The 12,606-nt window shown below is 36.6% G+C and overlaps 1 protein-coding gene across 2 annotated transcripts; it reads left to right on the top strand.

Annotated features, from left to right (window-relative positions):
• The first annotated feature begins 3,466 nt into the window (after window positions 1-3,466).
• PRMT6 (protein arginine methyltransferase 6) lies at window positions 3,467-9,833 on the top strand. 2 transcript variants are annotated; one of them, XM_089045157.1, is made up of 14 exons: window positions 3,467-3,850; window positions 4,291-4,356; window positions 4,562-4,630; window positions 5,084-5,119; window positions 5,298-5,363; window positions 5,753-5,821; window positions 5,977-6,054; window positions 6,541-6,619; window positions 7,004-7,098; window positions 7,772-7,856; window positions 8,637-8,833; window positions 9,080-9,198; window positions 9,298-9,336; window positions 9,441-9,833. In XM_089045157.1, the coding sequence occupies exons 1-14, from the start codon at window positions 3,581-3,583 to the stop codon at window positions 9,469-9,471; spliced, it is 1,299 nt and encodes a 432-aa protein (XP_088901283.1). In that variant the 5' UTR covers window positions 3,467-3,580; the 3' UTR covers window positions 9,472-9,833. The 2 variants fall into 2 exon arrangements, with proteins under 2 accessions (XP_088901283.1, XP_008221089.1); XM_008222867.3 differs by having other exon boundaries at window positions 9,298-9,480.
• The last annotated feature ends 2,773 nt before the right edge of the window (window positions 9,834-12,606 follow it).

The following is a 12,606-nucleotide window of genomic DNA, read 5'->3' as shown; positions in this document are numbered from 1 at the left end:
GTGATATGGATGGTAACGAATATTCATGAGGCCCATTGATGAGCCGAGAAATGGAAGTTTTGGGCTGCTTGGGAGCCCCAAAACTCAAGCCCATTTCTTGAGCCCAAATATGTGGGTAAGCATAAATGAGAGAAAAAGGGAGCCCACTACTTTAGAAAATTGACCATCACCTTAATAAAAAATAGTTCATCACTTTGTGAAATTGATTCCCTAGTAGACAAACCTCATTACCTTAGGAAGGGCTTAAATGACCAAGAAAAATATATGAAATTCTCCAGCACATGGCTGGAGACAAAACCATGACAAAAGCCAATGACTCGCATATGAAGGCTGGTGGAAGGATCCAACACGTGACCAAAGGCAAACCTCAAGACAAACCATTCAAAAGACCAAACGGTATTAGCGCGCGTAGGTTACTAGGAGAAAAAGCATCATTCAGACCAACACTACTATCTATTTCATTCCCTTACCAACTCTTGCAACGAAACAGGAAAGGAAAGAAAGAGAAGTGATAACCAGAGATGGAGAGGTTACTATTGGAACGATTGCGGGAAGACTTTTGAGCTCCCAAAAATCTTATCTCTGTGTGTTTGGATAGAGGGGGATTTTACAAAATAAGATGAATCAAAGGGAGGGAAGATAAATGAAAGGGAAAACTTGGCAAAATTAGAGAGAACCCATTAGGGTTTATTGGGAAGAAGAAGCTTCCAGCGGCTATAAAAGGGGGTATCCTCTACCCATTACCCACATCCAGAAAGAGCAAGTTTCACCTCTTATCCTTGGAACCCTTCAATTTCAAGCCATATTCCTCCATATCTTCCCATCTCCTTCTCGTTCAAGCTGCCGAAAAATTACTTAAAGCACCTATTCTTCCACCATAATCTTTGTCTTTCTCTCTCTCCTCAGCAAATTCTCACGAAATCCTTTGCTTTAACCTTTGTTTCTCGTAGAAAACCTGGTCTTTCTCTCTCTCATGGATACTTACTTCCATGTCACAAGCTTCTCAAGCCAAGCCAAGAATTTATTTGTAAACAACTGTTGATTTCATTGGTGAATAAGACCAATGTGTTTCCTAAAGCTCAGTTACCATTCGAAGCACTTTTGGGGTCTGATTCTTAAACTCAGACCCAATGGCAATTTCATAAATTTAGCTCTTTACAGTAGCCTAGGCCCATTAGTAGATGCTAGAATGAAAAAGCTCATACACACATGTACAAAATATACCACAAGCCATACTATTGTAACATTATTGGTGTATGGGTCTTTTTATTCCAACAACCTGACGAATGGGTTTGGGATGCTTAAAAGAGAAACATGTATGAAATTGCTCATTGATTCTAAGTTCAAGGAATAGGCCCCAAGAAGTGTTTCGAAATGATAGCTGAGCCTTAGGAAACACCTTGGTCTTCTTCACCAATGAAACCAACATTCGCTTATAGATAAATTCTTTGTTTGACATGAGAAACTTGTGGCATGGGAGCTGAGCATTCATGAATTTAACATGAGAGAAAGAAAGAGTTGCGATTTCAAGAAGAGAAGATTGGAGTAGATGGAGGAATATGGCTCGAAATTGCAGGGATTTCAGGGATAAGAGATGATGATTGCTATCTGGATGTGTGTTTATGGAAAGAGACAAAGAAGATGGAAGCATGAGTGGTTTTAGCATTTCTAGCAGCTTGACGAAAGCTTCGTCGAGCTCCTGAGCGATTTGACAGAAGAGAAAATAGGAAGCAATATAAGAACAATGCTTGAAATCGAAAGGTTTCAGAGATGAGAGATGATGCTTGCTCTCTTTGAATGTGGGTTTTGAGAGAGAGTAAAGAGGAAGATGGAAGAACAAAGCATGAAATTGAAGGGTTCCAGAGGGAATGCTTGCCTTCGATGAATTCTCATGGTTGTTGGGAGGCTTGCTGCAACCAAGGTGAGTTGTCTTTGCTGGGTAGAAAGTGGCTCTTTTTATAGGCACTGAAAACTCTAATTTTATCAAGACACCCTTTTCCCTTTTCCTTCACTTTCTTCAATTCCATCTTATTTGGTGAAACTTCCCTAGCTTGAGCATGTAGGCATGAAGCTTTTTGGAGTTCCAAGGTTCTCAGGCAGTTGGACTTTTCCATGTGGGTGAGGAGTCACCCACTTTTGCTTCTTGTTTTCTCACCAAAGCTTGAAGAGGAAATAATAGGTATGGGTGCTAGTCAAAAGATGATCAACATATGAGTTTGTTTGGTTTTGATGGTTTTGACAGATATGCTGGATATTTTATATTTTTACCACTCTTCTATTATATTATATATAATATATAGAATTTGTAATAAACAACTTAGAATTTAAGTTAAAATGTCCTCTAAAACAAATTAGATATGACTTAATTAGAAATATTTAACTCTAAACATGTAAGTATTGAATATTTAACTGTTTTATATACTTATATTTTCTAACTGTGAGTTTGCTCGAGTTGTTGGAAACAACCTTTTGATCAAGGTGCTGGACATTTTGGCTTGATGTGGAATTTTTCCAAGTGTTTGCAAGCCATTGAATATTTTCCTAAGCTATTGGGCCACTAATTCTCTCTCAGACTTATCCATATGTTTGGGCTTAAGAAATGAGCTTGAATTTTGGTGCCCTAATCACCCAAAACTTTCACTTCTTCGCCATCAATGAATACTTATAATCATCCATACCACAACCCGCTCAACAAGCCCAGACATTCGCGTGGCTTGGGCCCACTTAAATTTGTAGCATGGCATGTTTGCTTAAATAAGGATTTCGCTTGGTGTTGTACCGGGCCGAAAATATATTTGGACTCAGCCTTGGATTTTGTTGGACATCAACAATTGGTAAGTTAAATTTTCGTTTCATAAACTTCCTTTAGTATAGAAATATGAAAATTTCAAACTTATAATGCATTTATGCAAAATAGAGAAACTTACCACTAGAGAATAACTAGTTAGATTTTTGGCCCCAACCTATAATATCTTTTTGGTAGCAAAATAAAAAACCTATGAAATATTTCCTCGAATGTATGTATGTGTTGGATGTTTTTCCTGAGGGAAGTTATTAAATAAAAAATAAAAAAGAGAGAGAGATAGATAGAAAATAGGTGTGTAAGTAACAAAATCATTTTTTCTGATTTGTTTTTTTTATAAATATATTGAAGACATTGATTAGAAGAGTAACAACATTTTTATTAGAAGCACTAAAAAGTTAGTGTTTTTATTAGAATATTAGAGGTACAATAAAAATGTATTAAATTCAATAGCTTTTTTTTTTAATTGAAAAATTCAAGCATGTTTTTTTTTTTTTTTAAAAAAAAATACAAGCAATTGAGGTGGGAGTTTACACATATATTCATTAGATGTTTAAGGAATTTGAAAAATTCAAGGGCTTTTATTTACCGTATAGTTGACAAACTAAAACTCGGTCCGAGTTATTAAATAAAATAAAATAATTTAAAAAAACTTGACGAAAAGAAAAGAAAAACTTAAATTTGGTGAAAAATGCGAACGTCAAACGGCGCTTTATTTCTTCTCCCTTAAAATTGGGTCTGCCAGTGAGCGCGAGCGAGCGAGCGGGCACCAAAACAATGAACTCGAGCCCGGCTTACAGTAACGGCTACCACCCACAGCAACAGCAGCACGGAATGAGCCAGAGGGATAAAGTCCGCCGGGGAACACGTGCCAGGTCACGTGAGCTCAGAGAGAGCTTTGGTAGTGGTGGTAATTTTGGCGGGCTTAGGGTTTCTGAGCATAATAAGCAGCAGCAACAACAACAACAAGGAGCGCCTTGTACCGACTTCGACATGGCCTATTTCCACTCCTACGCCCACGTTGGTATCCACGAAGAAATGATTAAGGTGCATTTTGAATTTTTTTTTTCAGAATCGATTACGAAATTTCCTAGTGTTAGTCTCGGATTTCAATTTTTTTTACCGCTTCTATGCTCTGAGTTTCCGGTGGGGTTCATGGCAGCTGGGGAAATGAAATTTAGCTTTATGGGATATTCTATTGTTGTTACTGCTCATCACGATTGTTTTCTTCTTGTATGAGAATGTATCTCAAGTGGGAATGCGAATAAGAAACCTTGTAAAAGTATTTGGGCCATAACATCATTATGTGTTGTTTAAGGTTCTGTGTCTTTGTCTTTTCAAAATTTCAAGGGAACATTTGCTGCCGTGTCATTGGAAACACATTGCTATGGTTTTTTTTTTCTTGGACAAACATTGTTATGGTTATTCTTCTGTAATTCGATCGTCATATAATTTATTGACTTATGTGGCAAAATTTCCTCATACAGGATCGTGTACGGACTGAAACTTATAGGACGGCAATCATGCAGCACCAGAGTTCTATAGCAGGCAAAGTAATGTAGCTGTAATAGTAGTTGAGAAGTGATATGTTTTTTTTTACTTTGGTATTTCCTTCTGTTTATATCTGTTTTGAAGGATTTATAAGATGTACCTTATACATTAGAATATACTATAATGGGGCCTCATATTCTGACGTGTATTGACCTTGTTTATATAATAACTTCTTCATTTTTATTCTCAATTGAATAATGCTTGCAGGTTGTAGTGGATGTTGGCTGTGGTACAGGCATTCTTTCTATATTTTGTGCTCAAGCTGGTGCAAAACGTGTAAGCTGTTTTTTAGATAATATTTGATAAGTTGGATGTGCTTACTTGTAATGATTATCTTTTTTGACATGGGGAAACTTGCTGGGTTTGGAAGGATGTTGTGTGTTTAATTTAACTGCGGGTTTAGTTTAGTGTCCAATCACTACGGTTATCAAATGGTTCAGAAATGGTATGATGCATGGGTTTTAACATAATGCTACAAACCCATAATGCCTTTTCATTTCATGATTGTTGCTGCCATCTCTGCCTTTCCTTTTCCAGTGACATCTGATGAATAAAATTGGGGTTTCTTCTCCTTTTTTCAAATCAAAGACCAAATGTTTATGCCTTACTGGGCTTTTTCCAAAATGTTAATATTTGTAAGTTTGGTTTAGTTACTTCCGTGTTGTGTCTCATCGTGGCATTATTCCTTATGTATAAGATTCTCTTATGTATTGTGTTACAACCAACCAGGTATATGCTGTTGATGCAAGTGACATTGCAGTGCAGGTATGTTCTTGTAGTAATGCTTGTTACTTTTTATGCATGTGATTTGAATCTCTATTCATTTATTTATTCCGGCCTTTTTCCTCCCAGAAATGAAAACCTCTGGTATTTAAAGTGTGCATGCTTGATGTAAAATGTCTCATTATCCTTAAGATCTGAAGCTCTGATGCAATGTAACCAGGCAAATGAAGTTGTGAAAGCAAACAATCTATCTGAAACAATCATTGTACTACATGGGCGAGTTGAGGTAAGCTTCTATGATCAGGACAATTTATTGATTTTGCTTTTCAAAGAGTTGTTTATTATTAGAATTCTGCTCGCAAGCAGGATTTGAAATATGATAAGAGTATTTTTAAAAATAGGTAGCACAAGATTCATACCTCACTGATGGGATAGAAGCGTTTAGTTCTTTGGGTGTTTCCTGTGTGTTTGTGTAGAAAATTGAGGCACTAAGAGATGCTAGTTGTTGGTTAGAGCCATAAACCTTCAATGTATAGCAGTATATAATGTCATCTGTGTGTGTGTGTGTGTGTGTGTGTGAGAGAGAGAGAGAGAGAGAGAGAGAGAGATTTCTGTTGATGTTGATTTGAATTACAAATTTACATGCCAATATGGCTAAAAATGATCGTTCTGCAGGATGTTGAAATTGATGAAGAGGTTGATGTCATAATTTCAGAGTGGATGGGCTACATGCTTCTGTATGAGGTAGATGTTAACATTTTATTCATGATTGCACATTGATGTATTGCTATGACTCATTTAAAATTGTACCTCAGCATACAGATACCCATGGGTATATTTTGTGGTTTGCAACCTTATGATATATTTCCTTTTCTTTTGTTGGCATGCTTGCTTATTAGAGCATGCTGGGAAGTGTCATCACGGCAAGAGATCGCTGGCTAAAACCTGGAGGTCTAATACTTCCTTCAAGTGCAACGGTATCTTTCTTTTCCTTTTTTCAATTATTGTGACATTTGCATCTGTAGTTGTGAAACCTGTTACACCGTTGCTGCCTTGATATCATTGAATTTACAATCATGCCATGTTTATTTTGTGCCAGCTTTATGTGTTGTTAACTTCTGTATTATCAACTTAAGTAGCTGGGATCAGTTATGGATTCATATTTGGCCTTGGGCATCCTTGTGGGCATCTACGATTTCAGAGTTTAGGGAGTTTACCTTTTATTTAATCTATTTGGATTGGAAACCAGTGGTATCGTAGAGATATAGTTTTTGAATTAAAATGTGGTAGAGAGGTGTCTTAGTTTTAAGATTCTGGTTGTTGTATATTTGATGGATTTCTTGTTCACCAATTTGTAAATTCTGGTTTCTTATAAATAATAAAAAACAAGTTCTTATAATATAGCAGCTGTTGACAAATGAATTTGTTTCTATCATGCTGATTTTTATTTTGTATGCTTGCAGTTGTACATGGCACCCATCACACATTCTGATAGATACAGTGAAAGCATTGATTTCTGGCGCAATGTTTATGGAATTGATAGTGAGTACACATCATATATATTATCATCATATTCTCAACTGTTATTGGCATATAATTGGATTCATATCGCATTTATGAACATTGTCAAAGTAAAATTTTCAGTAGGGGAGCACTACTCCCACACTCCAGTGCAGTAGTGTTTGTGGGGAGCGCGAATGGTGCTTCCCCTTTCTGGATGATAAAAGAAATGACTATCAACAAGCTCACTTAAGCCTTATGTTGATGGCTTTAAAATATATATATCCTGATGTGAGCTTAGTAGCAGAATTCATTTAGATACCATTCTACTTGTATACATGGAACTTTTACTTACTAGTCAGTGAGTACATTTATGGAATCATTGATCTCTAACATTTTTATTTTATTTTATTGGACTTGTTGCAGTGTCTGCCATGTTACCATTGGCAAAACAGTGTGCGTTTGAAGAGCCATGTGTTGAGACAATCGTGGGTGAGAATGTTTTGACATGGCCACATGTGGTGAGTGTTCTGAATTGAGTTGCACATATTCGTGTGGTGTATAGGTTTTTCCCCCCTTTTCTGCTTATGAATATCTTGATAATCATAATCTTTGCTACCAGTGTTGATGTTTTCCTTTTCTAATTTCCTGTTTGTTTTCTTTCTTTCTTTTTATGGGAGACTGTGTATCTTCTTTCTGAAAATTTATAAATACTCGCGTTCTCTTCCATAGATGCAGTGGCAATTATTTTTGTGCAAGAAGCTTGCAGTCTGAAACCAATTGCTAATAGATCAAAAGATAAATTATTAGTTCCAGAAGTGGGGACATTACTCATTCGTTGAGTGAATGTTAAGTTATTTAGTCAAAGAAACACTTACATGACTTAGATTCCTTTTGCTTGATACTAGTTGAGACCATAAGATCTCTTTAATATAAGGATTTCAACTGCTATTTTGCTATATACTTCCCATTAACTCTTATAAGAAAATGATGCTGGTAAGTCAATGAATCAGTTCACTGCTTCTCTTCTTGTTCTTGGACGAAGGGTTTAAAAAATCAGGGTTTTCTCTAATTAGAAGATAAATATACCGTACAGTAGATATATCTCTGAAGAGCTCCACTCATTAGTATTTCTATTTGTGTATGTAGAAAATATACAATCTAAAGCATCATGCTGTTACTAATTGGTTGTAGGTTAAGCAAGTGGACTGCCATACAATTACCCTTCATGAGTTAGAATCTGTTACAACAAACTATAAATTCAAATCAATGATGCGAGGTCTCTCTCTCTCTCTCTTCCCATATATGTTGGTGTGTGTCCGTGCAAGTGTACATATTTCAGTTCTTTGGTCTCATTATTGTTATCACTACACATTTTTGATGATGTTGGAAAAAAACAATTTGTTTTCGATTATCAGTTTCATCATTTATCAACCCAAAAAATTTAATAGCTATTTCTTCAGACCTTTTAAAATTTCTTAAATTCTTGAAAACAATTAAAGAACAGTGAGAGACCTGGAAATGGAAACTTCTATTGACAAATACTGTTTGTGCTATTTTCTGATAGTGCATTGACAAACCCTGTTCATGTTATTTTCTTGCACATCTCAGTTGCATGAGTTAACATGTGATGATTAAGGAAGGGAGAGTGAAGAGTTTGCAAAAGTATGATATGAAAAATGAGTCTCAAACTATCAAACTCGCTGTGTGTTGTTTTGAACACTTTCAGGAGGAACTTTACCATGTAGAGAGAAATTCAAGTCTAAAATTCATACATTTTTTTTCCCCTGAGTCTCATACATGATGAGTATTTTCTGTTGGTTGGTTGAAATTTTTTTAAAATTTTTAAACTAAGATGTCTAATCTATTATCCAGAATTTGTTTTTTCAAGAAATTCCCAGGAAGGAGTAATGGATTCTTATGATTTAAAACCAGATTCTCGTCTTTGTGGGGTTTTGGGATTTTTCATTTGTGGGTTTTTGGGAGGGAGTTCTTATAGTATTTATCCCAGTTTATTCAGTAGATGCTGTTGTGGTTGTAACTATTCCTTAATTTACAGCTCCACTACATGGGTTTGCGTTTTGGTTTGATGTCGAATTCAGTGGGCCTGCATTAGCTGGTACAAATAATCATGCACCATCCTCACTTATTAGCAATCATCCAGTGGAAGGTCAGCAGAGGAAGAAACGAGCAAATCCCAATGAAGCGCTGGTTCTGTCCACTGCACCTGAGGACCCCCCAACGCATTGGCAACAGGTACAGTATCTTTACACTTATTTAACCCACTGTTTGGGCTACCCAGCTAGGTGATTACGGAACTCGTTAAGGTTTATGATGCTTATACATTCTCAGTACAAAATGGTGTTTAGTTTTTGCTAGGAAACAGAATATCATTCAGTCTCATCATAATTTGATAAGTTTTTTGTAGTAACCCCCTTTGCTCAGATATTTCATATGTTACTGTGAACTTTTCTCAGTCTGTCTAATGAAGCAATATTGCAGACTGTGCTATACTTTTATGACCCAATAGAGGTGGAGCAAGATCAACTCATTGAAGGTTCTGTAACACTATCACAAAGCAAAGAAAACCGTCGATTTATGAATATCCACCTTGAATATGCGTGAGTCTCATCTTACAATTCATTAATACTTTTCTTTAACCTCGGTAAAATCACAGATGTCTTGAATGTTAGCCTCATAATTAATCTCTGCTCTTGCAGCTCAGGTGGAAGGTCCTTTGTAAAAGAGTCCGTAATGAGGTGATTCTACTAATAACTTCCTGTGTGGTTATTTCAAGGGAAGCATGGACAAGTCATTACATTGCTTAACCTGTGCCCTTCTTGCTGCCCCAAACTCTCTGCAGACCTGGCTTCTCTGCAGAACTTTCTGGGTGACCTTGCGATAACTTTTCCTTACAATTGAAGAAAGATTACTTATTAGAGAGAGATAGGCGAATTGATTTAGGAAAGATGTGATGTTAACCCTGTTTGTGCTTTAAGAATGTTAATGTGGAGTTAGTATATTGTTGAGGTTGAATTAGAATTGAGATTTGAGATTTGAGATTTGAGACGGATATAAGTTGTGACAGGAGGGGGTCATGTACTTGTGACATTGTCAAGTTATTTGCGATTTCTAGTGTGCAATGGTGTACTGACCCCGACCTCACTGGTAACTAAAATTTTGTGAGTGGAATCATCTGTAGCAACTTACAATTATGCACCATTTGTTCTATTCTATTCAGATTAAGATTTTGGAAGTTGATGTTCAATGTCATGGCCCGTGTTTTTTTCTACCCCGAATCCCCTTCTCTGTATTACATTTTACATTGATTAAAATTAAAAATTTATATGATTTTTTTCGAGATTTTTAAAATTGATATTTTTGAAATTCTAATGTAATTACATGACGCGGTAAAAAATAATTAAATGTCAAAATAAAAAAGAAAAATTCAAGTTGGTTTTTATTGGAATCAGAATTTACAATCTAAAAACGTGGCTTATTATGAGGTGGAATTGGAAAGTGTAGGAATTTTCTTTTGATTTGGTTTCCTGTTAGTGTTAGGTTAGTGAGACTTGTTAGGCAAGGTATCAAGTAAGATAGTTAATTAGGAAGCGGCTAGAAGAAAGCAAACCAACTTCTGCAAGGAAACAATTAACCAAGTTTGCTAGAGTTAATTAGCAACGACAAAGCAGAGAGAGAGAGAGAGAGAGAGGAGAGAGAGAGAGAGAAGAAACCTATGAATTGGCTGCCCTTGCCCTGCCCGTCTCCTTTATGGGGGTAGGAAACCCTAATATATATATATATATATATATATATATTTCTGGTTTTCCCATAACACCCAGAAAGTTGTGCAAGGCTCCTTTTTACTCTTAAAACAGCATCAGCAGCAGGAGCAGCTATTTTTCTAGCTAAGCTATTCGATCTCTCGATCTAGATTCACCAGTATTTTATTAATTTCAAGATTTAAGGTGCATACTCGATCATTCTTGTTTTGGTTTTGTATGCCTCTTTCATTATTATGTGTTTATCTTAGTGTGTATTCATGGATGCCATGACGCGGTCTGTCCAATCCGGCCCACCAAACGGGGGCCATAGGCATATATATTTCTATGCGCATACTATAACTATTTGATGTCGGGACTTGCTGGTACGTAGCCAGAATGTTCAAGCCCGTGATCAATTCTCCAATAAAACCTTTTAGCTAGGTAGCTTTTGGGTTTGATAGCCAAATTATTTGTCCTAATTAATTTCCTCCCAGTCAACAAATTATGGATTCATTATTATTAGGGTTGAAATCTTGGTATACATGGATTCATCATTAAGCTAGCTTATGATTATAGACTTGTGTTGCAGATAAGTTTAATTATATATTGATGGAGAAGGAGGGGGGCTTGACTTATGATAAGGTTGTGCTGAGAAGTTGTGACTTGGATCTGCTTAGAGGCCCACATTTCTTAAATGACAGCCTTATTGAATTCTACTTCAGCTATCTTTTTAATTCCCAATTACCAGATGTGCATCATGATGATGATGATGTTGATACCCAAATCCACTCGAAATCCAAAGATGACATCCTTCTGGTTCCACCTACACTCTCATATTGGCTAGCAAATTCCCTCGATTCTCAGAGTTTGAAAGGGTTTGAGGAGTCTCATAAGGTAGCCGAAAAGCAACTTGTTATTTTCACGGTCAATAATAATAAAAATGTGAGCCAAATTGATGGGGGAACACATTGGAGCTTGCTGGTGTTTTACAGAAAATCAAATACATTTGTGCATTATGACAGCTTGAGGGGATTGAATCATTGCGATGCCAGAAGACTTTATGGAGCAGTTAAACATGTGGGAGGAGGAATTAATATTACCACCTCTTCTTCTAATTCTAAAGCTACTGATACTACTACTACTACTACTACATCATCATCATCTTCTTCTTCGACAGTTCGATTTAGAGGTAATCATCACAAGAAAAATATGAAAAGGGCAAGGAATATCAGAAGGGTTGGGATGATGTGCAGGGCGCCGCATTGGTTTCTCTACAACTTGATGGTCAAGGGTGTTGGTGATCATGATCGCGATGATGATGATGATGATGATGATGAAAGGAAAGCAGCAGCCCCAATTGGGTGCCTCAATATCATCATGGTTACTTGAATACTCCACGTACTAGTACTAGTACTAGTAGTTACTATGTTGATGATAACAATGAGCCTTGTTTTAGAGAATTACCGACACCGCGGCAGACAAATCTTTATGATTGTGGTTTATATGTGATGGCCATTGCTAGAGTCATATGTCAATGGTACTGCGCGGCGGCCTCTAGTGCTACTACTACCCACGTGGATGACGAAGACGAAGGCCATGACGCTCGGTTTCCGAACATCATGAAGCACGTTGATAATTATTTGGAATCGACAATGCGTTCTGAGTTGTTGGTCCTCGTTGAACAACTCAAATCTCATTCTAGTGGCCTTGATGATCAGCCAGCCCCAGCCCCAGCCCCAGCCCCAACAAACTAGTATTCTATTATGTGATGATGCACAAGCACTTGATGATGAGAAACTAATATGATGTCAAATTTTTTCTTCCTTTCGATCCATCGTTCTCTTTTATTTCAGCATTTGTATCATCCTAAACAATTACGTGTTTATGGAAACAATTACTGTCAACATAACATATATCAATATATGCATTGCATACCAAAACTATTATATGAAGCCAGTGCATGCATGCATGCATATGCATATGGGGTTTCATAATCATAAGCTGCGTAACACCGAGTGAGAGTGAGAGAAAAGAGAAATCACTTAGAGGAAGAGACAGAGGCGGCATAGATTAAATTAAAGGACGATAAGACTACTAATTTTAATTAATTAAAAGTAAGGTCAACTTTTAGGTGCTATAATGCTACAATTATTGGAATTAATAAATTAATTATATTCTGTGTGGTAATCCCACTTATTCTTTGTTTGTTAATTTTCTACGCTATCGGTTTGGTTGGTGTTGTCGTATTAATTCATTATCCCTCCC

The sequence above is a fragment of the Prunus mume genome, linkage group LG2, assembly GCF_029339155.1.
Source record: "Prunus mume cultivar Tortuosa linkage group LG2, ASM2933915v1, whole genome shotgun sequence".
NCBI lineage: Eukaryota > Viridiplantae > Streptophyta > Magnoliopsida > Rosales > Rosaceae > Prunus > Prunus mume.
The sequence above is the reverse complement of the archived record's forward strand: the minus strand, read 5'-3'. Positions and strand labels throughout refer to the sequence as shown.

Bases quoted from the DNA above. Each gene is read 5' to 3' on its own strand.
- PRMT6 (XM_089045157.1), top strand. From the start codon at position 3,581: ATGAACTCGAGCCCGGCTTACAGTAACGGCTACCACCCACAGCAACAG. The intron at 7,857-8,636 runs GTCTCTCTCTCT...CTTAATTTACAG, and splicing joins ATTCAAATCAATGATGCGAG to CTCCACTACATGGGTTTGCG. The intron at 8,834-9,079 runs GTACAGTATCTT...GCAATATTGCAG, and splicing joins CCCCAACGCATTGGCAACAG to ACTGTGCTATACTTTTATGA.